Source organism: Pseudorasbora parva, chromosome 12 (assembly GCF_024679245.1).
Source record: "Pseudorasbora parva isolate DD20220531a chromosome 12, ASM2467924v1, whole genome shotgun sequence".
NCBI classification, from domain to species: Eukaryota; Metazoa; Chordata; class Actinopteri; order Cypriniformes; family Gobionidae; genus Pseudorasbora; species Pseudorasbora parva.
The window spans coordinates 1,871,735-1,897,590 of NC_090183.1; the positions used below are offsets into that span (position 1 = coordinate 1,871,735).

General features: G+C 39.4%; 1 protein-coding gene across 1 annotated transcript; it reads right to left on the reverse strand.

The window, feature by feature from the left end:
• Positions 1–3,668: 3,668 nt before the first annotated feature.
• Positions 3,669–25,856, reverse strand: igsf8 (immunoglobulin superfamily, member 8). Its single transcript, XM_067458729.1, has 6 exons — positions 25,477–25,856; positions 17,551–17,931; positions 14,421–14,873; positions 10,202–10,612; positions 9,093–9,518; positions 3,669–4,758 (listed from the first exon to the last, which is right to left on the reverse strand). The coding sequence occupies exons 1-6, from the start codon at positions 25,514–25,516 to the stop codon at positions 4,625–4,627; spliced, it is 1,845 nt and encodes a 614-aa protein (XP_067314830.1). The 5' UTR covers positions 25,517–25,856; the 3' UTR covers positions 3,669–4,624.

Consider the following 25,856-nt stretch of genomic DNA (forward strand, 5'->3'; position numbering starts at 1 on the left):
TAATTTGAGCATTTCATGCACAATTTATCACGGCGTACACTTCCATTCAAAGTTATTTAATCGGTAAGATTTTTTATGTTTTTAGAAGAAGCCTCTTATGCTCACCAAGGCTGCATTTATTTTATTAAAAATCCAGTAAAACAGTGAAATATTCCTCCAGTGTAGATCATCTGTTCTCTGTGTGAATATATAGTAAAGTGTGATTTATTCCTGTGATCATCATCATCATTCCTCCAGTCTTCAGTGTCACTGATCCTTCACTAATCACTCTCAGATGAGGATCTGATGATCAACACACATTATGATTATTGAACAGTTGTGTAATTTTTTTCATGATTATTTGATGAATATAAAGAGCATTTTTTTTAAATATAATCTTTTGTATCTTTATACATGTCTTTACTGTTACATTTGATCAATTTATTGCATCCTTGATGAATAAAAGTATTCATTTAAGTTCTTTCTCCAAAACTAAATAAATTCTTAAAAACCCTTGAAGCCATTTCAGATAAAAGCTGCTATTCTGAACTTTCTATTCATCAAAGAATCCTAAACCATTTTCAACACTGATAATAATCATAAATGTGTGTGTTAGGGCTGTAACGATACACCAAACCCACGATTCGGTTCGTATCACGATTTTTGACCCACGGTACGATACAAACCTCGATATGGGGGGGACAAAACAGTTTTATTCTGTACAGTATTCTGTAGCCTATTTTGCCGTCAATACCATATATCTGTATGGTCAATAGGCTACTGCCGACGTTTTCTATGCGGTACCAATAGGCAATATATATTTAACATGAAGTATAGGGCCTCCTGTACATCAATACCAACAGAAGCGCCGCGTCAGACACGCTTCTGGTGTGCAAAGAAAGAGAAAACGCCACGCAGCCGCCCCGCGGATGACACGCAACAGAAACGCCACGCTCACACCACGTTGCCAGCCGGTTGGGGAAGCGTCTTGAAACACTTACGGCAAATTGTGTGGGTCTTGTCAACTACACGATTGCCATCCTTGTTCTCCACCGGGTAGCTGAAATGTTGCCATACTGCTGACTTAAAAGTTGGACCTGGACAGGAAGGATAATTCTGGGAGTTGGAAGGGGTGTGTCGCGATTCTGCCTTCTCACATCGCGATACAGGTTCGTGGACCTGCGTATTGCGATTTCGATTTCATATCGCATATCGTTACAGCCCTAGTGTGTGTTGATCATCAGATCCTCATCTGAGAGTGATTAGTGAAGGATCAGTGACACTGAAGACTGGAGTAATGATGATGATGATCACAGGAATAAATCACACTTTACTATATATTCACACAGAGAACTGATGATCTACACTGGAGGAATATTACACAATATTAAGGGTTTTATTTGTATTTTTAATAAAATAAATGCACCCTTGGTGAGCATAAGACTTCTAAAAACATTAAAAATCTAACCAAAAACTTGACCGGCAGTGTATAAATAAATGAAACCAAGAAGCAGCACAACTGAGGGAAGAGAAAAAGGCTCAAAACAGCACAATTGCATCAAGTCGGCATGACACGAGGATTAATATCCAGAGAATATTCTGTTGACCAGCGTTTAGTCACGTGACATAAGAGGATAAATCATCGTCTGAACGCTGTAAATAAGCACAGAAACACAGAATCCCTGATGTTAATGTGGCTTTCACATTAGTACAATCCCAGAGACCAACTGCAGAAATCTCATCAGTCGTAACACAGCGAATGATTCTGGGACTCAAAAACATTGCACATCTCTCGTCCATCTCTCTACCCTACCGTCTGCAGGTCTACACACCAATACTTTGGTGAATGCATGGAGAACATGAAGACGGTAGATTAATGTGCATCAGTAATATCAGTCCTCCTATCATCCATTCCTTCAAAAGACAAACAAACAAAACTGTCAGCACTATTAAAACAAATGGGTCATTCTACGAAACAGTGATTTTTAAAGTGAATTCTATTCAATCAAAGAATGTTTTAATTGCATTTCAAGTATAGTAATAAAAGGTGAGATACAACGGTGTTTAAAACAATAAAAGCACGTTATTTTCCAAAAACACTCACTTAGGAACTCCTTATATGGGCACTTCTGTTGTTTCCGGAGTTCTGTGAGTGTGTGTGTTTGTTCCCGGTCTTGAGTGGAAACTGCAGGCAAAACTGCATCAAATGTGTGTTTTGTTGGCAATCGGCACATAAGTGCATATAATGTGAACAACACTAGTGTATAGTGTGTGTGTGTGAGTGTGTGTGTGTGTTCCCGGTCATGAGGTGGTGAGTGAAACTGCAGCAAATGTATGTGATTTGTTGGCAATTGGCGCAAGTGCATATAATGTGAACAACACCACTGTATAGTGTGTGTGTGTGTGTATGTATATATATGTGTGTGTGTGTGTGTGTGTGTGAGATTATTACCGGTCATGAGTGGAAACCGGAGGCAAAACTGCATCAAATGTGTGTTTTGTTGGCAATCAGCACATAAGTGCATATAATGGGAACAACACTAATGTATAGTGTGTGTGTGTGTGTGTGTTTGTTTGTTCCCGGTCATGAGTGAAAACCGCAAGCAAATGAAACTGCAGCTAATATGTGTTTTGTTGGCAATTGGCGCATAAGTGCATATAATGTGAACAACACCACTGTATAGTGTGTGTGTGTGTGTGTGTGTGTGTGTGTGTGTGTGTGTGTGTATGCTCATGACTCTTTAGTTTAGCTCTTCCCACTGCACGCCTCCACGGACTCGGCTGTTTTCAGAAAGAATCGGTTTAGTGTGTCTGTCTTTTATAAACATGATAAACTGAAGACTCTTGGGAGATATGAAGGATCAACGTGACTATAAATACTCAAGATTAAGATGAGACTGGCAGGAACTGTGTGTGTTACGAGCCCTTCAAAGTTTGTTTATGGAACAGCACAATATTTTATCCCAGAAACACAACTTCAAGACTATTTAATTGCTAAAGTGATTAATGATGGACACCCGTTTTGTAGAATGACCCAGATGCACAAAACAGTACAATTATAGTAACGCCGAACAGCCGATTGACATTACGATGATTTGCAGATATACAAGATTTGGTCCTTGTCTCACTTTGGTCCTGTAAGTGCAGTTGGAAATCCTGGCAAACATTACTACTAAACAGCCTGAACGGCATTGTAAGTAGACTCTCGGCTCGAAGCCCAAGCCGTCACGAGCCACCTCGCTTCTCTCCTCAGTTCAGTTTTTAATTGGTTTGGTTTCAATAAAATCTCTAAGTGGTTATTTGATTATTATTTTAGGTACCATTGTAAACTGCTAATGCAAACTCCTTGTAGCTTATTCGGCCCTTGTTACACATATATTTAATATATGCTCATGTATTTTTAAATGCTCATCGTATTCAGGCGAATTTCACAAAAATGGCAAGAAATGTCTGGAGTGCATTTCATATTTCACCCCCCCCCCCCAAAAAAAAATGTGAAGAAAATCTTCATAATTGTAACACTTTTCACCCACAATTTATTACAGTAATGCCATTTTTTTTTATTACAAAATTATATTTAAAATTTTCTTAAATACAATTATTATGTACAATTATGTTTTTATTACAATCACAATTGTATGGATTTAAAAAAAATATAAAATTAAATAATAATAATAATTATCACAATGTCCAGACCAGGAACGAAAAGAGAAATTTGGCATTTAGGTTGTAAATTTGTTTTAATTTTTTGTTTTATATTTGTTTAATTTCCATTAAAATATTATGCAAACTGTGGGGAAAAAGTGAAATAATTATGTTTTCGGCTATAAGATTTAAAAAAAATGTTTTTAGTACAATAAATCACCACAATTGTTCTACTTAATTTATGGAAAAAAAAGTGGAATCAAAAAACAAAACAAAAATCACAATGTCCAGACCAGAAATGAAAAAGAGAAATTTGCCATATATATTGTAAATGTGTTTGTTTAATTTCCATTAAAATATTATGGAAATTGTGCAATAAAATTGGGGGGAGTTAAAATATGACCCGGACATTTTTTTAATTTTGTAAAATTGACCGTTCACAATGTAGAACAGAGGAGTAAACGAACTATAAAAACACGTCACTGTGAAACAAACGTGCACGAGGGAGAAATTTGCTCCCATGTGACTTGAACGTCGTATATTCAATGCATTTCATACACTTTTTGCATACAAAAAGTGAAAAGGTGAAAAACTCTGGCATGCCATAAGAGTATTTTACACTAACAGCTAACACCGAGTTAAGAGCACATATTAGTGTGTCCAACAGCGAGTGATTTCAGTGGGTTTATTATTAGTGGTTCTCCAAAACACAACTGCATTTAGCTTCTAGTTTAGACCGAGGAAGTGGTTATGATCCACCGAGTGACGTCCTTTCATTCCTTCTGAGCGAATAGAAACAGTGCAGATCATAATGTCACAGCTTCATGCGTTTGTGTGTATGCAACTGGTCCCATCCACGTATGGATTAATATAACGTACATTTTTAGTGTCGCTCTGATGTCGTTTCCAATTGTGAGTGCACATTACGTCACATCTGCCAAAATAAAACCCGTTTTTTCTTCGCTCCAGCGGTTTTCCATGAACGTTTCCGTCATATTTCCTACTTCCTTATGCGAGAGCGCTGTCTAGCCAGTCTCTTCATGAAGCAGCACGTCACCGTTGCAATAATCAACACGCCCACGAACAGCGCCGACGACACGCCGACCACGAGCGGGATGAGCAGCAGATCGGCAACTGAGGAGAAAAACACACCAAAACAACCATCAGTCTTCTCTTTTTACTTTTCTTTTAAAAACCATTTAATTTCTTCATTCTGCATGTCATTAACCCTTAAATGCATGACTGTTTCACCAAACATTCTTACATATTCAGGTCGTTAGCGACCCGGATATATATTTAACAAGGATAGATCTCTACCTGTCGATAATTTATAAAACGTATAATGTTAGAGTAACAATTACAGAATAAAACATATTTTGTGACCTTTTGGAGCTTAGAAGGGTTCAGTTTGAGCAGATGTTTTATACCATCATCATCTCTCCTCATCAGAGCTCATTTACATTCATCATCTGCCTCATCTTCACATCTCACGCATATTCTCCAAACTCATTTTCAGCGTCTTCAAAATCAATATTTTGATCACTGACAGCTTCTTGAGCACATCCATCCTCAGTGACAGTGACACTAATATCTGATTGTCTTTAGTTCTTGCTCTCTGCAGTAAATCACTGAGACATTTCAAGTTTTGCGGATTATAATTATTATTGTTTTGTTTTCTGTCAGAGGTAACTATGAGTGAAACATCACTTCATCATTGAGTATCAGACATCGCCACCTTGTGAAATAAAGGTGAATTGCGCCCTATTTTGTCATTATAGATTCATTTATCATTGTGTAAAAAAAAAAAAAAAAAAAAAATTATATATATATATATATATATATATATATATATATATACACGTACAATCCTACACACCTCGGGTCGTTAGCGACCCTATACAATTATACCAAAAAAAGGTGAAAAAACGAGCATTAAATTATAATTCTATTATTTTTTTCTTGTTATATTGTTTAAAATGAATTGATTGAGGAATACTGAGAAGGTTGATGTCTAACTTTAAAAAATGAACGAGGAGGAGGAGGGTAGTGAATGACGTCTCAGGTCATTTAAGGGTTAAATGCATCTCAATTTAAGGAGGTTTTAAATTTATACTGGAAAACAAAAAATTATAATACATTTTTTTGCAGTCCATGCAATTAAATTTAGTGCCTTTTGAAATTTGTCATTTTTTTATTATAGTTTATTCTGTTTATTATGCCTCTCGTTCATCTTCTGAACACAAATGACGATGTCTCTAATGAAATGGGGAAGATTTCTGTCCTCCACTGACAGTCTAAGTAACTTCCACTGACAGAAAGTTCATAAAGAGATCCTAAAACTGATCCATACGGATCAAGCGGATTATTCCAGATGTTCTGCAGAGACTCGATGGCTTTATACGAGGAAGGAAAGTCTTATCAAAGTCTTAGCCACACCAGAAATTAATGAAGCGATAAGCGCAAGTGATTTACACGTTAAGTCGATGCAAAGACGCGAATAGAGATCCTGCGATGCAATTCACACGAATGAGGTGATTTGCGCGAATGACACGGCACAAATTGAGCGTTTCGGGGGTTTGACGTGATTTTAAAATATTTGAACTTTGGCGGATATACGCGCCGTGTTAACCAATCAGGAGCTTGTTCTAGTAGTGATTACAATGAGGACAAAATCATATGTAGAGACCCGGAGCTCTACCATACATCCTAGTACTTTAAAGAAACAGGAACAAAAGGATCTTACTTGGAAAAAAGTGAGGTCGGAGGTCGGACAATCTGGCAAGTTGTAAAAAACGCTTTTTACTCCGTTTGAGCGATACATAGGGTGATTTCAGGGTAATTGGGACACTTTTTGCTATTGAGATGACTTGGAAAAAATGTCCCAATCACCTTGAATTCACCATATTGAGACTACAAGCTAATTAAACCTGCAAATTGAACTTATTCAAAGTATTTTTTTTAAATCCATGTCAGCCATTTCACAATGAGACAAGCTGTGAAGTGATTGTCACGCGCTAATGAAGCGAGTTAAGTCAAGCGTCCAACTACACGTGAATAGCACGATATTAGCACAAGTCACGTCTGTTGTGAATGCACAGTTATGGGTTTGAAACGGCATTAGGGCAAGTAATGATGATCATTTTCATTTTTGAGTGAACTGTCTCCGACCTTCTTTTGATTTATTTATCCAAAATATGACAAAATCCGTAACATTCTGTCCAATTTTATAAATGGATCCTGCAATTTCATCCATGTAGCCCTGGCTATGCCTGTATTAGGGATGGGACAACAACAACAAAAAACCGAAATGCCGATTTATCGCGACATTTCCGGCTGTGAGACGTTATTGGTAATTTGGCACCAAGTATCGATATATTTTTTATACATAGGCTTACCCGCAGCTGCGTTCTTCAGTCGCTTCTGTGTTTATCTTAACGCAGGGCTCCAGACTGTAGCCGAATATATACTATTGTATTTGAATATTAAACTGCAAAATACTATTTGAATATTACTGCTCCTGCTCATGCATGTTCTGCTTCTCCGTGTGGATGACGGGCACTGATGCGCGGGCGCACACACACAAACGTGACGCTCGCTGTCTTTTCAGCTTTTTTACTCTATGCATTTTAGCCTCGGCCGTGACACTATATGAGGACATGAACGCAGAAACCTCATTTCACTTTATAAACTGTCATATCATGAACACAGACACTCAAAAGTCTTCACGGCAACCCGTCAAAATAAAAATTTGGTTTAACGTGAAGAAATATCTAGGCTATTAGACTACTGTTGTGCAGTAGATTTAGCTACGTCTCTATGTAATATTAATACTTCTCTAATAATAATAATAATTATGCCTAGATGGTTGCTTTCACTTGATCTTTTTTATAAACAATGTTTACTTTTAAAACAGCATACAGCCTTTAAATGATATGTATTTTAAGTCATTGAATGTAATACATTTAAAAAAAAATAATAATTTACCTCCCGCACAGCAATGATCAACCTCTCCTACAATTTGCTTGGGAACTAATGTGGTCGGAACCAAAGTTTACAGGCCTGCGTTCTCTGGATTTCTCTCAAGCGGAGCACTTCAACATTCTGACTGGTTGCCGCCTGTTGCCGCCGAACCGCGTCATAGCTCATTACCATAAAGTTGAGCTGATTTCAACTCTCCTCGACGCCCCAATCGTCCAAGACGCGCCGCGCCGCTCTCGCCGGAGCTCGCCGCCCGGCTCCCATTGAAAACGAATGACTTCCGGCCAGCTTGCCGCTCTCGCCGCCGGCGGTGTGAACGCACAGTAATAGTTTAGCACGAAGATTAACTTACGTGTACAATAAGCGTGCATTCTCCCGATCAATTTTGAGCATCCAGATGGTATAACAGTTACTACAGTTAGCCGTCTCATTACGAAATCTTTTGGTGTGAAGTGAACAAATCCCTCACACTCAGCTATTCATAACTCAGCCTGTTTGTACTTAATAAACCAATAAAAACATCGGGCATGAGGGCACAGCGTTCGGGTTTGCGCGCTCACAAATTTTGCAAAATAGTAAACACTCGAGGTTAGAGCCAGAGCAGACGGCAGTATGAAGCGTCATTCCCCATAAGATGGGCTTACATTTGGAAATATATTACATCTACATTACAGTGGCAACACATAAGGTGTTGATCATCATCGTTCTTTATTATTGTTAGCACTACCTCGAGCTAAAGTGGCGTCTCTTCGGAGCGGTCATTTTCTTAAATGAGCCGCGGCAATGTTTCAAATGAGCTTCTAACGCTAGACAAACGCCTTTATTTTCAGCGCGATCACCTCGTACCCAAACCATTTCGAAACTAAGGAGCCATTTGTCCTCCGATTACAAACAAGCTCCTCGGCGGCGCGTTTGCGGGACTCATGTTTAGCGCTGTAGGGGATTTTAAAAAAGTGACGTGAGTTGAAGGGAGGCGGCAGCGCCGGGACAGTGTGTGTGTGTGTGTGTGTGTGTGTGTGTGAGAGAGAGCGGGAGGCAGAGCGGGCGGCAGAGAGATCATAGAGAGATGCGACAGAGTTGTGCAATTGCAGGCGCGGCTCGCGGCTGTTATTTCAAATAGCGCAGCATATTTTAAACTAATCGGTTAACTGGTTTCAATCGGCTAATGAGGCTTGGTGGTCGCTCGAGAAAATGTTTAGTTTTCGCCATCCCTACTCTCGAAATATGCATTTTAGGGCTGTCATTTTTGTGAAAAATTTAATTAGAACGGATATCAAATATCAAGCAATATATTCGAATATCTACAACCCCCCAAAAATTGCTTATCCTGTTGCGCCCTCTGTAGACCAGTGACTACTCAACATCAAGCATAAAGCGTCATGGCAGAGCATTAAAGTCGACTAGTAGATTAGTCGGTGCAACCCCTATAGTATTATTACTGTTATTCCCACCCCTAGCCTGTATAGAAACAGATCTGATGTCAAACTCACCGCGTGCGTACAAGTACAGGTGTGCGGTCACGGACTCTGCTCTCGCACCTGTATTGTACCATCCGCCGCGCGGATCTTGCGACCAAACCTCCGCCTGACACTGGTAGTGTCCCTGATCCTCGTCACGGGCCGAAAAGATCCTCAAGCGGTAGGATGCGGCAGACACGCGGTCCACACTCAGGTCGCTGCCATTGCTGTAGATACGCGCGAGCCCGTCGTAGGTCAAAACTGCGATGAGGCGACCTTTGCTTTCCTCGGAAAACATGGCGTCTTTCCTCGTGGGTTCCTCAGGCTTCTGGAGCCATTGCACCGCCACCTGTGAAGAGCCGGTGGTTTCCACAGAGACGTTACAGAGCAGGGTGACCGTGCTGCCTCGCCTCAGGAGCGGACGCCGCGGTAAATCAATGCTGGCGGACACACGCACATCTAAACGGGGACACACACACACACAGCAAAAGTTATTAGAATCTTTTGTCACATTATAAATGCCTTTACTGTCACTTTTGATTAATATAATGCATTATAATATTGCATTAAATGTTATAATATTAAAATAAATATGCAATGTATTAACAGTCATTTTTATTTATTTAATTAATATTTATTGATAATAAATATTATAATATTAAACAAAATATTAAATGTATTAATGAAAAGTGCGTTATAAATCAAATCTATTATTATTATTATTATTAACAGTAATTTTTTGTTATTTACTTTAATTTGGTCATTTATTTATTGTTTGTAAATAGTAAAATAAATATTCAATGTATTAGCAATTTCTTTATTACTTTAATCCGGTTATTTATTGTTAGCAAATATTTAATATAATATCTAAATAAATATGAAATGTATTAATACAAATTTTTTCTTGCTTTTTACTTTAATTTGGTCATTTATTTATTGTTAGTAATTATTATAATAATATTAAAAGTATTAATAGTAATTTATTTATTTATTCACTTTAAGTCTTTGTCTCTAATGGCAACCATAAAAATAGCCAAATAAAAAGTTAATTAAAATCATTGTTACACTGATTAAGTAATGAATAAATTGTGCATATTCGCCACAACAAGCTAATCCTAATTTTTACATCTTTAACCACACACCTTCAGTCTTCAGGATAACAGTGACCCAGTCCGATCTCTGAGTTAGTGTGGCGGGACTCGTCGGTCCTGGCGTTTTTCGGCCGGCGTAGACACTCACGGCGCAGCGATAGAGTCCGGCGTCGGCGGGGTGAATGGAAAACAGGCGCAGAGAAAACCTGCCATCCGCCTCTTTCTCCATGCTGCCGCCCCCCGCCCTGCTGGCATCATCCCCCCAGGTCACCACGCCGTCGGTGCCGAAGCGAGCCACCTCCACCTCCACCCCGCCCGCCGGCCCGCGCCGCATCCACTGGACCAGCAGCGCCGAGCGGTTCCACAAACCCACGCCGGACACCTGACAGGTAAGGCTGAGCGGAGAACCGGGCCGCAGCGAGACCTGCCCGTCTGGAGCAGAGCGCACACTCAGCGTATCCACTGCAGGCAACGAGGAAACACACAGGGTGGTTATTAAATTCACAGCAGAATATATACATGCATGCAGGGCTCAACATTAAAGGTCCTGTTCTTTGCAATCCCATTTTCCAAACTTTAGTTAGTGTGTAATGTTGCTGTTATAGCATAAATAATACCTGTAAAATTATAACGTTCAATACCAAGCGAGATATTTATTTAACAGACGTTCCCTTTCAAAGCCTACAGCGAACATAAATACCCTATATGTAATGTATGACGGCTCTACCGCAGCACGCACCGCCGCAGACGAGCATCTCTTCATCAAGCCAAAGCACAAACTACCACAAATTAAAGTGAAAGTAAAGTCAGAGGTGTTCAACATATAATAATCTTCATTAAAAGTAAAGAAACGGAATGATCTGACCAGTGCCGTGTCTGTGGATTCGCTCACATTGCGGTCTATAATATAATACATTGCGGTAATAAAATGCAGCTCATATCTGTTGATTTGACGTGATGTGAACTCCATACAATCTGCATACTGTGCGGGAAGTGAAGATGGGATTTATATTCGTTTTGCGGAGACACATTTATGCGCACAAGTGTAAATGAAATCGTTTTGATAAATCAGATAGCTTTGATTTACACACAGCGCATGTGTGTGTTCTTCAGGACGTCCTTACCGGGTTGTTCATTAAAGCTGAAAAGTAGTTGGAGCATTTTTAATTACTTGCACTCACCTCTCTCTACCATTGTGTGCTACGGCACAAAGCACATACGTGACAAATAACATTATATGAGACGTTAGTAACATTATTACCGGTTATGGTCTATTACTGAACTGATACCAAATTGTCCTCGTCTGCATCATGATGCATCGAAGAAACGATTAATTTTGACACCCCTACTAAGGATGTCAAGGGTTTTTTTTAGGAGACAAAATCACTTCGGATATTACTCACTTATTAAATAGTAAAATCATAGACGTAACTCTCCATTTTCTTCCTCTCCAGATTATTATTTATTTCTTTTTTATTCTCGTATGAATATTTTAATTCCATTTCTGTGTAAAGCACTTTAAATTGCCACTGGTTATGAAATGTGCTAAGTAAATAAACTTGCCTTGAGTCTGCACTTACACTGCACATCTCCAAAGCACAGAAAAACCCCAGGAGATTTCCTGTGATCAAGTTGCTACAGTACGCAACATCCAAAGCAGCTTGTACATGAGACGTTTACACTTTAAGACGAGCGAGAGCAGACGACCGTGCCAAAGCCCAGCGGATCTGCCAGATGCTTCGTGTCTTACAGCGTCTCAAATCAATCACGCAGCCGGTGAATGTAAAAACTGCTCTCAATCAACATGAACAAGTGTTTCATTAACATAAAAGCAATGCACGGCAGATTTATTTAAACCAATGGGATTAAATGGAAGATTCTTTAAAGGGTTAGTTCACCCAAAAATTACTGTCATTAATTACTCTCCCTCATGTCGTTGGACACCTGTAACACCTTCGTTCATCTTCAGAACACAAATGAAGATATTTTTGTTGAAAGCTGAGAAAGGCTTCAAAAAGGCCTCCATTGGGATTTAGTACATTTCGACTGACCCACTCACAAGACCCATAAAGGCACTAAAGACTTCGCTACAAAGTCCATCTCACTACAGCGGCTGTACAATCATTTTACAATGCGACGAAAATAGTTATTGTGCGCACAAAAATCTAAATAACGATATAATCCACCAAATTATTGACGTGAACTCAACGCATGCGCGAGAATATGACGCAGCTCCGCCGTTCGAATCATAGCGAATACACGACCCGGAAGAGGAGAAGCGCCGCTATCGCGTGAGTTCACGTCCGAGACCTACACGGAAGACAATATCTTGGCAGATAAAGTCATTATTTTTATTTATTTTTTGTGCACAAAAACTGTTCTCGCCGCCTTGGTACAATGATTGTACAGCCACTGTAGTGAGATGGACTTTGTAACGAAGTCTTTAGTGCCTTTATGGGTCTTGTGAGTGGGTCAGTTGAAATGTACTAAATCCCAATGGAGGCCTTTCTGAAGCCTTTCTCAGCTTTCAACAAAAATATCTTCATTTGTGTTCTGAAGATGAACGAAGGTGTTACAGGTGTCCAACGACATGAGGGCGAGTAATTAATGACATAATTTTCATTTTTAGGTGAACTAACCCTTTAACTATAACTTTAACTAAGAATCCTAAAATAATTGCATTTAACATGCATAAAAAGCAAATCGCTCCTTGAACATATTGGAAGATTATAATTATTTTACGATTCTTTAATATGACTGTTTCAATAGGAAATACATCCAAGAAAACTGATACAAAAAAGAAGTGTGCCATTTCTTTGGGCCTTTAAGGCAAGAAACTACAGGCAAAACCATTGCTTTTTTCATGCACTGGTCAATTTTGCTTCCATAACATCTTTTTTCAGAATAGTTTCAGACCTTGCACATTTATGTTTTTATTTTATTGCATTTTATCTCTTTGCATCTGTATTTCAGTTACAATACATGTATTTAAAGGCTATTTTCTGAGTCAGAAATCTTCACTTTTACAGTTTTATTCCTATTTATATCCTGAAGGTTTTTATAGAGGGGTTCTTTATATATCTTTCCCTGATTTATTTAACATTTAATTCCTAAAAACATATTCCAGGTTGTTGACAGCATTTTCAGATTTATGGAGTGATAAAAAGAGACATCCAAAATCCCCTCAGTAAAAAAAAAAAAAAACATTATGTCAACAAAAAGAAACTTTGAACCTGTATTTTGAACTTGGCTTTATCCGATGTTCAGACTTCAGTTCTGGAAATGCATGCAAATTAAAGCATACTTCCTCATTTTAATGCATCATTCGCATATTTAAAAAAACCTTTCAGAAAACTTTAAATCTTTTATCAAAAGGGGAAGTATGGTGATCTCTGTTAGGCTGCATTTACACTGCAGGTCTTGATGCACAATTCCGATTTGGTGACTACATCCGATTTTTTTGACGACCCGCTTACATCATCTTTTAAAAGCGGCCCGTATCTGATATTTGCAGCCCAATACGTTCTTAACCGGAAAAGGAAGTAAAACGGCGCGATATGCAATGGACGCAGACAAAATGATTGTACAATGTTTTGCTGTCTGCACTTTTCCACACATCTTTAAAGGTCAGCAAAACATTTCTATCGTAAGGTGGAGAAAAATAGGAAATCCCTTGACAGGGTTACCAGGTTTTCACAACAAAACCTGCCCAATTGCAACTCAAAACTGTGCTAAAGTAGCCCAATTATGCAGGAAAACTACAGATTTGGCAACACTGGCCCTTGATCGCAGTTCGTGTCCACCTGAGTTGACGTCATTCGCCTCCATCCCTTTTTATTTCCAATGACGTACGACTCGCATTTACTGGGGAAGATCCGATTGGACCGCTTACATGGCAGACGATAATACACGTATCCGAATCATATCAGATTTATCACCACATATGAGTGAGGCCTGAATCCGATCTGAGGATATCGGACTACAAGCGTTTTTTTACTGCTTACACATTCACGTCATATCCAATCTGTGCCACACGAGAGAAGAAAAAATAAATAAATAAATATTCGGAATTGGGTCACTTGAACCATGCAGTGTAAATGGGGCCTTGGTTTTATTAGCAAATTGACCCTAAATTACCTATAGAGTCTTGCATAAGAATAAATAATTGCATGTATAAGACGATATTGATAAAGTGTGTCAAATAAAGTGCAAATGCAAGTTAAGAAATTTTACATAACTAATGGATTAAATACGAGAGGTGGTTACTAACCAAGTGGTTGAACGGTGAGATTGCCGAGCTCCATGGTCCTCTGCGCGATGCGTTCCCATTTGCCATCCGGATCTCTGATCCACTGCACGGCCTCGCAGAAATATGACCCAGAATCCTCCGGTGCCAGAGCGCTCATCTTCAGCACGTACAGATCCCTGCTTCCGTCGCCTTTCCGCTTTTCCAGAGCGATCTCTCCCTCTCTGTACCTCTTCCCGTATCCGCCGCTGTGGCCCGGAGTCACACGCAGCTCGCGGTCGATCCCGATGATTTCTCTCAGGTTGTGCCCCAGAGACTCCGCCCCCCTGATGCTCCGAACGCCGAATGTGACGGATACGTGAGTGTGCTGATCCGATTGGACAGATGCCGCGCAGGTCAGCTGGAGCTCAGTGCCTTCAATAACAGGCTGGCCGCTCAGGATGCGAGAGTGTGTGATCAGCAGCGTATCTGGAATCACTGCAGAAATAAGAAACATATTTCTTAATATATTTAAATACTAGGGGTGGAAATCACAGGTTAACTCACGATACTATCACGATATTTTGCCCAAGATAACGATACATCACAACACCAGCGATTCTGTGACAGACGATATTTTGCAAGAAAATCATCATAAGCCCCTTTCACACTGCACGTCGGACCCGCAATATTCCCGGAGCATTGCCGGGTCGCCTTCTGTGTGAAAGCAACCACGTCCCGGCATTGATTACCGAATTGAACCCGGGTCGGGGACCTAGTGACATTGCGGTATTCGACCCGGGACGAGCGCTGTGTAAACAAAAGCCGAAACTAATGCCGCAGTGTGTGCGTAGTTATCGTGCGACTCCTAGAGCTTGTTTTTTCAATAACACAACCCTGCAGTGCCAGAAGAGCTAGTCTGTGTTTTAAACGCAGAGAGTGTTCGTATACAAAAGAAACTAAAATTAAACAAGCAGAAATGAGCACAAACTGGACACAAGTCGAGACCACGGAGCTCCTTACTATCCGCGCTGAAGCGGAGATCGCTCGCTGTTATACGTCACATCAGGATGTCACGTGTCAACTCGACCCGGGGCCGTTAAGTGTTGTGTGTGAAAGCTCACATATTACGGTATTTCGCTGGCAGTGAGAATGGACCAATCACATTAATCAATCATTATCATTCACTAACCTTTCACTTCTCAACAGGTCAGGATGAGCAAAATCTTATTTCATGATACGAGTAATTTAATATTTTTGAAGTGTAATTTTAGAATTATAATATAGATTTTTAATTGTATTTTTGATTTTAAAAATAATCAAAAAACACAACTTACAAACAATATGACAAAAACAGTGCTTTATTTTTCAGCTATTAGGTCTATTTAACAGTAGCAAGTCAAGAAAGAAATTAATTAATCAAATATAAAACTGCTTACATAGTCATCACTCTATAATTTAACAATAAACTGATTCTTAAAGGGGGGGTGAAACACTCAGTTTCAGTCAATCTCATGTCAATCTTGAGTACCTATAGAGTAGTATTGCATCCTTCATATCTCCGAAAAGTCTTTTGTTTTATTATATTTGTAAAAGAAATATGGGCTGTACCGAGTCTTTCCGGAAAAAACCGAGCGCCTGGAGGCGTATCGTGTGGGCGGAGCTAAAGAATGACATATGCGCAAAGCGGTGACGTCCTCAAGCGTGGAGAAACCCATCGCTATCTCAGCTAATAGATATGATCCAGAATCTAATTCGGAGGCTGAAATAGAAACAGCAACAGCAGGACGTCCGTCTCTGTGGTATGGACTGTATTTAGAGGCCTGTCAACATGAAATGATTCGGTTTATGGACTATTGTATGCGACCAAACCTTAGTAGCAAGCAGAACGGTTTTGCACGTCAGAGTAGTGTAACGTTATACAGAACAGCAATGAAGTCCGTTAGTGCATTTGAATGACGAAGCACGCGATCGTGTCGTTTACTGATGTTTACTCACGCGACGATAAGCACAACACAGACATCTGAAGCAGTTTTACTCACCGGCTGCTTCCAGGACCGAACCTTTATCGCTGGGACCGCTCCGTCAAAAACACACTTCTTGGAGTGTGGAGATCCACTTTGCGATGCGACTGAAGCATTTCTGTGTTCAAATGCATCGCTGCCTTCCCGGAATGCTGTGCTGAAGCGTTGAAGTCGCTTAATGTCAAAGTGGAGGAATAAAGTGGAGCGCGGCGTGGACTATAACCGACATTAGTGTTCACGGACGACTGGATCTGCAGCTGAGCGAGTGTTTACGGGCGTGCGTTTCCTCTCTCGCTCTAGTCACGCGCGCGCACCCTACCGGGAGAAGAGCCCGTACGGCCCATACAAGGACCTTCCGCTCTATTAACGTCAAGTAGACCCATACTCGAAAAAAACTCTCCGAAACTTGTGAGAAACCGGAAGGAGTATTTTTGACACAGAAATACTCCATCAAACGTCCAACATTAGTTTTTGAAACTTTGTCTATGTTTAGGATGGGAATCCAAGTCTTTAACAGTGTAAAAAGCTCAGTGTGCAGGAAACAGCATTTCACCCCCCCTTAAATAAATATATGTTAGTTATTTAGCCAAGCATGTGGTGTTTTTTTTTATTTTTCTTTGGTGTTTGACATCACACAGATGTCTGTATTAAGACCTGCACTGATCTAATTACCTCAGCTGTATACTTTCACTATAGACATATCCGACTGTGCTTACCTGAATACTCGCCAGACCATGCATTTTTACATACGTTTCAAACCCAAATAATAATCAGCGAAAGAACTGAATGGCGATCGCATGTTTGTTGTCTAAAAGGCGTGTGCGTGCACTTCAGGTCAGAGTCCGGTAGCGCGAGCACGTGCCGCGCTTTTTCTTCTCGTGCGCGCATATTTCTGTTGCTTTCTTTATAATGCACAGCGCATATATTTAACTCTTTAACTTTCAATGTTAAGTGAACGGTGGAAACAGAGCTCTGCACACACGCCCTGACACCTGCTGTCCAACATGACACAAATTAAGAAATACAGCTCATGTTAGTGCTGTCCTCCTTTAAGTACCGGTACTAATAAAAATCCATATCGTACCGTTTGAAATAGCAGGGTATCGCAATACTTTTCTAGTACCGGTATTTTGTGCAACACTACCACCTACCTTTGACTACCACTGATGAGCTGTAGTTCCCCAGGAAGCGTGAGTCAGTGCTGGGCGTGTAACACTCGTAACGGCCCTGATCATCTGGACGGAGCCTCTGGATTATCAGCCTGGCTTTATCGCCCGAGTCCCTCTCGACCCGAACCTCGCCGCCCCGTACGCGAGGCTGGAACGGTGCATACGGAAAGCCAGTGTCTCGTGTGGACACCACAGCGATCTGCCGACCCTCAGCATCATCCCGGTAAAGGTACCACTCAAAGTCCTGTGTCCGCGGGCCTTCGTATGCTGAAACGCTGCAGGGCAGGGACAGCGAGAAACCGGCGACCCGGTACAGCGGCCCCGCGGGGAGAGTGACCTCACGGCACACGTAACACTGGAACTCTAACACAGAAGCAAAAGAAACAGAGACAGGAAGTCAATAAGTGTGCCTTGCAGAGTTTGAATGTTAAAGGGTTAGTTCACCCAAAAATGAGAATGTGATGTTTTATCTGCTGACCCCCAGTGCATCCAACATGTAGGTGTGTTCGTTTCTTCAGTAGAACATGAAGATTTTTTAATTCCAGCCGTTTGTGTCCCAGTCATATAATCATGTGAATGGGTAACAATTGTATGAGTAAAAAAAAACATGCTTAGACAACATGCACAAAAGCCCTGCTGCTCTTGACGACACATTGATGTCTTCAGACACGAACCGATCGGTTTCTGTGAGAAACACAACAGTATCTATGTTATTTTTTTACCTCATATCCTGACGAGTCTCATCTACTGTACCCATCCGTCATTACTACTGTCTGATAAGGTCAAACTGACGTGATCATATATATATATAGAATCCTCATTCGACAGATCCGCGCAGGCACTAACAAGGAATCTACATATACATCTATAATCGCGTCCGTTTGATCTTGCCAGACGGAAGTTACAGCCGATGGGAAAACTTGGTGAGACTCGTCAGGATATGAGGTTAAAAAATAACATAGATACTGTTGTGTTTCTCACATAAAACGATCGGTTCGTGTCTTAAGACATCAATGTGTCGTCAAGAGCAGCACAGTTTTTGTGAATGTTGTCTAAGCATGTTTTTTTTAACTCTCATACAATTGTTACCCATTCACATCAAGCCTGCAGTCTCCCTCTCATTTACTGAAGCTTTCGCGCCTCGATCGCCCCCCGGTGACCGGTCCCAGTATAGCCGCCCCTCTGTGATTTCTAATGGACGCGAGGCAATCTAAATAATAAAATTACACTTCAAAAATGTTTCCCCCAAAGTTAGTTTATGTCACTGAAGGCAGTTATCATCACGATGATTTCATTTCAGGTGTTCGTTTTAAAAATAAGTTTAGTTTGAGTTAGTTATTTGATGCTATAAAAACGGGGGTGTGACGTCATGATTGACAGCTAAGACTGACGGCTTCTCTGAGTGAAGTTGTCACTGAGGCGCTAACGGACTTTTTTCGAAATTTTTGGGAGCAGATTAGAGGTTTAGCTTTAATTTCTACATTTCCATAACTGTTTATTTCACACCAACATAATTAATTGTTCTGCATCTGCGAGAGTGTGGGCGGGCTTTTGATATCGCGACTGTACTTCCTGCTCTACTTCCTGCGCTCTACTGCGCAACTCCGGTCCCGAAATCGCTACTGCGCAGACTCGGTCCCAAGATGTCCGCGCCGTGCAAGGCTGCCTGAAAGCTTCAAATATGGCAAGCGGAAACGGATGATGTCGAGTCGTCCATATTTTTTTACGGTCTATGATTCACATGATTATCTGACTGGCACACAGTAACGGTTGAGTTAAAAATCTTCATTTGTGTTCTCCTGGAGAAACAAACACACCTACATGTTGGATGCACTGGGGGTCAGCAGATAAACATCTAATTTTAACTTTTGGCTGAACTAACCTTTTAACCACCAGGATCGATACATGCAAAGCAGTTTTCTGAATGAGGTCGGTACGTGACCCACTACACAATATTCCCACTTAAATGAGGGGCACCATGACAACGGGGTTATAATAATTAATTACGGAGCAGTTTATTGATTTGTTTGGTTAACCTTGGATAATATTTTATTTTAATACCATGCAGTTCACAAAATTAAGATTCAAGAGATGGTTCAACTCAGTGTTCAATAAATGAAGTTAAGTTTAGAAATGTGGTGCATCCACTTATTCAGGGCTCCACATTAACGCTCGTCTTGGACAAGAAGATTTTTTGAAGGGACAAATGAAAGAGAATTTTACTTGTCCAATAGGACAAGAAGTTGATTAAAACGTCAAAAACTAAAAATATCGATGGAATCACCAACATGTAAGAATGATTCTGCATTAATTTAGTGTAAGTGGCAATCGATAGTGGATAATAATGTAGTACAATGAACGGACAGTAACAAGGTTGAGTTGTTGACGCTTGCACCGTCTCTCAAGAAGTTATCACAAACAAATGAGCGCCGCTCACACAGAGAAACTCTGTAACATACTGTGGTAAACATTTTAAATGTGGAGTTTTTATATTTATAACAACATATGATACAGTTAAACAACATCAAACGAGCAAGAGAGTGTTTTCTTGAATACCATCACTATTGAAATTGTCTTAAAATAGTTTAATATCTCCGTGACGGAGACGCCCCGCCCACTGTTACTCAAGAACTCATTTTTGAGACCTATCAGTGATCGAAATTGACAAAAATTCCCATCCCTAATCACTACTAGTGCAGTGTCCATTCTCAGAGCAAGCCCTGCCCGTGTGAGGCACGCCGCTTCTCCAGATTCTGCTTTTATTAGAGAGAAGAATATGTTCAGCCGCTTCCCTCTGAAGCTTCGAATATTCGTTGTTGATTACTACCGAAGCGTCGAAGCTCAAAAATGGCTGTAGGGACCAGCCCTACAAAGCTATAATAAGTATCTTAACAATAATAAAACTGCATGGCAGTTGTGTCAAATACCTGATGGTCGATGCTGGATAATTAAAATAAATGCAACTGGGTGATACAGATATAAGGGTTTTTCCTACATTGAAAATGTTTCATGAATTTGATGAATTATTGTGATTTATAAATTGATGTAGATTACTAATGCACGTGACAGGGCGCACGTTAACTGAGTGACAGAAAACGAGCAGAGAGCCGGCGCGCAGTGCTGTCTTCAAAACGATCACCATCTGAGCTCTCACTCGCACATATCAATCAAAATCAACAGAACTGACACAATGGTAAACGGTCGGAAGACTGACTCCATATTCCGTGTAGTGCGGTCGCACAATATTTACCCTGAATTAGCCTACAGCTGGATGTGAATTGTGCTCAAAAAACGCACTTCTTTTGACAGACGTTTTGCACACGCAGCTAACAATAAACCATACTTTCAAATAAACTGAAAAATATCCTTATGTAATGTTTTCTATGTTGACAAATCTTTGGCATTGTTTTAACCGTCTGGGTTCACATATAACACGTCCGCATTTGTCCGATTCGCGAACTAATGTTGATCTGTCCAACACTGAACTCACGAATCGGTGTGTAATCATTTACTCACAACACCTCTGAGATGAGAATGTAAGAGTGCTTAACCCATTAAACAAGAGGGGTTAGTAAGAATTAGCTTTAATAATCAACAGTATTTTCATGTATTTATTTTGAGCATTTAAATTGATAATGTGTAGTAAATTACCAAAACAATGCAAGTTGTTGATAGCCAATAGTTTTATTAAATTGTATATGGTAGAGAATTAGACTATTTGTTATTTCATGTTTAATGCTACTTTTTAATAATTGTTGCCAAAATAATTAATCGGTAAACCATGCAAACTGTGTAAAAACGAGGAACTAAAGAAACAAACATCAAGACATCATACATAATGAGATATCAAAATTAGATGAGGTCAGCATCTAATGCAGCAAAATGAAAAAAATTGCATTTATTTTACATTTATTGTCAGTATTGGGCTCACAGATCACACGGGTAGTTACTTTTACTGTTGGTGTGTGTGTGCGCATGTGTGCGTGTATATGCGTGTGTGTGGATGACCATGTCTGGTCAGCCACCACCGAAGACCATTTCTGACCCAGGAAAAACCCTGGATATATTCACTGATTTCCTGTGCATCTCATTAATAATCAGCTAACATGGTCTCTCTTTTCACTCCCATCGCCCCTATTCTCAGACCCGGGGGTAAGTATTGTTTATTCATGCCTGCTCTGTTTATTTCCCACACCCCTCCATGTGTGTTGTAATGCGTCTCTAAATAAAAGGGTCTAACGAACAGTAATCCCATTCTGCCCGACTACGCCCATGTTCTACAACCTCTGATGTCACGACTGAACTCATCTTTTGAGTCTTTATCCTATACAGATCTGTCTGAGGGTTATTTACATCCATCCTCAATCTGCTAAAGGAACTAAACCAGACTCTCTGAACTGATCTCATATTAGATACACACATTTCTAAGGCCTCTAAATGATGAAGATGACCTGATAAACCTGTCGCACTACAGTCCATCTGCCGTCTGATCGATATTTAGACTGTTTTATTAAGTAATAGCTTTTAGTATAATTGTACAAATGTCCACTCTCAGTCTTTTTGATCCGGAACCTTTACTGATTTTTAGTAACTTTGATATTATTAGTAATATTTTAACTGGAGTGAAGAAACCCAATTATCCATACAAGATTTATTTTAGAAAAATCATGACTATCAAACATGATAATCAGGCTTTTGAGGAAGGTTTATTTGTTCATCGGTCAACCATCATTGCATTGCATGTTTTAAAACTACATAAAATTAAGCATTTAAATATCTTACCAAGACCTTTTATTGACAAGATATTGATATTTTATGCAGGTATCTGCTATACGGTTAAAAAATCTCAGTGAATTACATTTCAAACATCAGAATTTTAGCTTTCTTCTTGTCCATATAAATATCCGCATCTGCACCAAAGTGCATATTTTTCCTCAGTTTGAGTCTCTGAATATTAAAAACAAGCTTTTTTTCCTCCTCGAGTTGGAGCTCCATACTATTTTATATTTAATGAGCCATAAAGGCCTCATAATATCAAACATAATACAAAACTTTTTTTAGATTAATAAATATTTTGCTTTGGATTTTTCTGACTATTATAATTTAATGTAAAGCTTAACTAGGTTAAATTATTTCTGAAGCATTTCTTCACTCAATTTCTCACTAATCTTTATACAAACCCGATTCAAAAAAAGTTGGGACACTACAAATTGTGAATAAAAACAGAATGCAATGATGTGGAAGTTTCAAATTTCAATATTTTATTCAGAATACAACATAGATGACACATCAAATGTTTAAACTGAGAAAATGTATAATTTTAAGGGAAAAATAAGTTGATTTTAAATTTCAAGGCATCAACATATCTCAAAAAAAGTTGGGACAAGGCCATGTTTAGCACTGTGTGGCATCCCCTCTTCTTTTTATAACAATCTATAAAATTGCTCTAGTTGGCTTCTAGTTGCTCAACTGTCTTAGGTCTTCTTTGTCACATCTTCCTCTTTATAATGCGCCAAATGTTTTCTGAGTGAAAGATCTGGACTGCAGGCTGGCCAGTTCAGTACCTGGATCCTTCTTCTGCGCAGCCATGATGTTGTAATTGATGCATTATGTGGTCTGGGGTTGTCATGTTGGAAAATGCAAGGAATATCCTGAAAGAGATGATTTCTAGGTGGGAGCATATGTTGTTCTAGAACTTGGATATACCTTTTAGCATTGATGGTGCCTTTCCAGATGTGTAAGCTGCCCATGCCACACACACACTCATGAACCCCATACCATCAGAGATGCAGCTTCTGAACTGAGCGCTGAGAACAACTTGGGTTGTCCTCGTCCTCTTCAGTCCGGATAACATGGCATCCCAGTTTTCCAAAAAGAATTTCAAAATTTGATTTGTCCCAACTTTTTTGGAATGTGTAGCTGTCATGAAATCCAATGAGCCAATATTTGGCTTGACATTTCAAATGTCTTACTTTCAACATGTCTATTGTAAATAAAATATAAGTTTATGAGATTTGTAATTTATTGCATTGCTTTTTTATTCACAATTTGTAGTGTGCCAACTTTTTTGAAATCGGGTTTGTAATTTGCTCATTTAAAATCATTGATTTTAACTATGATTTGACATGCACTAGATAGAAAAGGGTAAACTTCTGAATCCAATGCAAAACTATTCCCACCACAGTAATCAGCCGTCTGTGTGACTCACGTCGATATGTAAACTAGATCAGATAAACTAAGCTATTGTAATGTGGTTGAGTGTTGACATTTTAAGTATGATGTCACCTGTACGGTTTAACCACAACATGGAAAAACGAGACAGGCAATGACAGGTTTCCCCATACAAAAATGTAGTTGTAAATCAAAATACCATAGTATTCGCCTTTGCAGGTCTTCACATAACCTCAACTACTACGGCAATAGTTACTATTGTTCTTCCCAAGACTATAAACACGAGACTATTTTAATTTAGTAAGCTTCAGAATTATTTTCAATTCAGATATATTTCTGGTTTATTGTTACACAAAAGCAATAACTATGTGGTATTTTGGTAGTGGTTTTTGGCTGGCATCAGGCTCTTCTGGCAGGTTTTGTAGTTTCGGTGACTCGTGGGAAGTGACTACACACACTCACACACACACTCCAATAATGACCAGAGAACAGAAGCTAAGCGGATCAGACACGTAATTAAAGCGCAACCGGAGCAGCAGGCCAGTGGAAATCCTGCACAGCTTATGCATACATTATGATACTGTGTGGAAATGAAGAGATCACAGAACTGTATAAAACATTGTGTAAAGCTCCGGTGACAATTCAGGGCCAATCGGTACAAAGCATCTAAACTAGGGTTGCAAAGAGGCTGAAAAAAATCCCAGTAAATTTCCCAAAGTTTCCCCCCCAAAAAATCTTGGGAAGTTTCTGGAAACTGCAATTTCTAAACACAAATTTTCAGTCTCTCAAATATGTGCGTGTAATAAAATTAAACTGCACACAGGATCAGCCTACAAAAAGCAATGTATCAGATGGTAATACCAAAGTATATTAAATATGGTAGTGAATGACCATAACACAACATATTTATTTACATACACCAAGGTGCTTCCAAAAAATTATCCAAATGTATGTGGGTTTTGATGAGCTGATAAAAATATAACTTAAATTCAATGCAAGTCACTTTGGATAAAAGCATCTGCCAAATGTTTACATGTTAAAAAAATGTATAATGTAGTACCATATGGTACATTTTTGTAAATGTATTATGTATTATTATGAAACATAACTAAAAAAAAACATTCAATATAGTTCTGAATGATTACCATTATAGTACGGTACTCTAACGTACTTCAAGGAAGAATAGACAACATGGTATTTACTTACTACTGAATTACCAGAATCATGTACTAAATTATTTACGTGGAACATGAATATTCCACCACCATGGTGAATGTCAAAAATGTGTGTTATGATGAAATGTCCATAAAACATGCTAACACAATGTTATTATCAATGCAAGTCACTTTGGATAAAAGCATCTGCCAAATTTTAACATGTAAAGTACAAGGTAGAACCATAAGGTACATTTATGTAATACATATCATAAAACATAACTAAAAAATATTTAATATAGTTCTGAATGATACATTATACCGCGGTATTTGCACGCTACTCTAACGTACCTCAAAGAAGAAGAAAAAAATAGAGTAGAGTAGACAACATGGTATTTACCAGATTCATGTATTAAATTATTTACGTGGAACATGAATATTCCATCATGGTGAATGTAAAAAATGTGTGTTATGAAGCAATCTCCATAAAACATACTAATACAATGTTATTTTATTGTAATTGGAGGATTGACTTGGGCTTTATGGAGCAGATGGACATTAAACATGAGCAGGTTGGACTCACCCCATAGTAAAGCGATGAACGTGATCCACCGCGATGCCATTCCGCCCTGATTTCCTCAATATAGTCGCGTTTACACCGGTTTACTCTGTCTGACACTATAGTACAAACACATGTTTGCTAGCGACTGATGCCCTCGGGCTGGAGCTGAAATCGAATATTCATGATTTGATAAACTAGCACGCCATCAAACAAGCGCAAGCTGACCACAAAACACGAGCTTCTCATTTAAATAGCGGATTATATCCAACAGAGCCAGTGCTATTAAAGCATCACTGCAACTGCGCAAACGTCTAGGTATTATTCCTTTTTTAACATCCCTATTTTCCCTCGCAATCACGTCGTCCAGACGATTTAATACATAAATTAGGCGGTTGACTGAA

What these genes read in the sequence shown, in the direction of transcription:
- igsf8 (XM_067458729.1), bottom strand. Translation starts at nt 25,516, where the DNA reads ATGGCATCGCGGTGGATCACGTTCATCGCTTTACTATGGG. An exon ending in CTCATCAGTGGTAGTCAAAG is followed by an intron (nt 14,874 to 17,550) that starts GTAGGTGGTAGT and finishes TTATTTCTGCAG; the next exon opens with TGATTCCAGATACGCTGCTG. An exon ending in CCTGTACTTGTACGCACGCG is followed by an intron (nt 4,759 to 9,092) that starts GTGAGTTTGACA and finishes TTTTCTCCTCAG; the next exon opens with TTGCCGATCTGCTGCTCATC.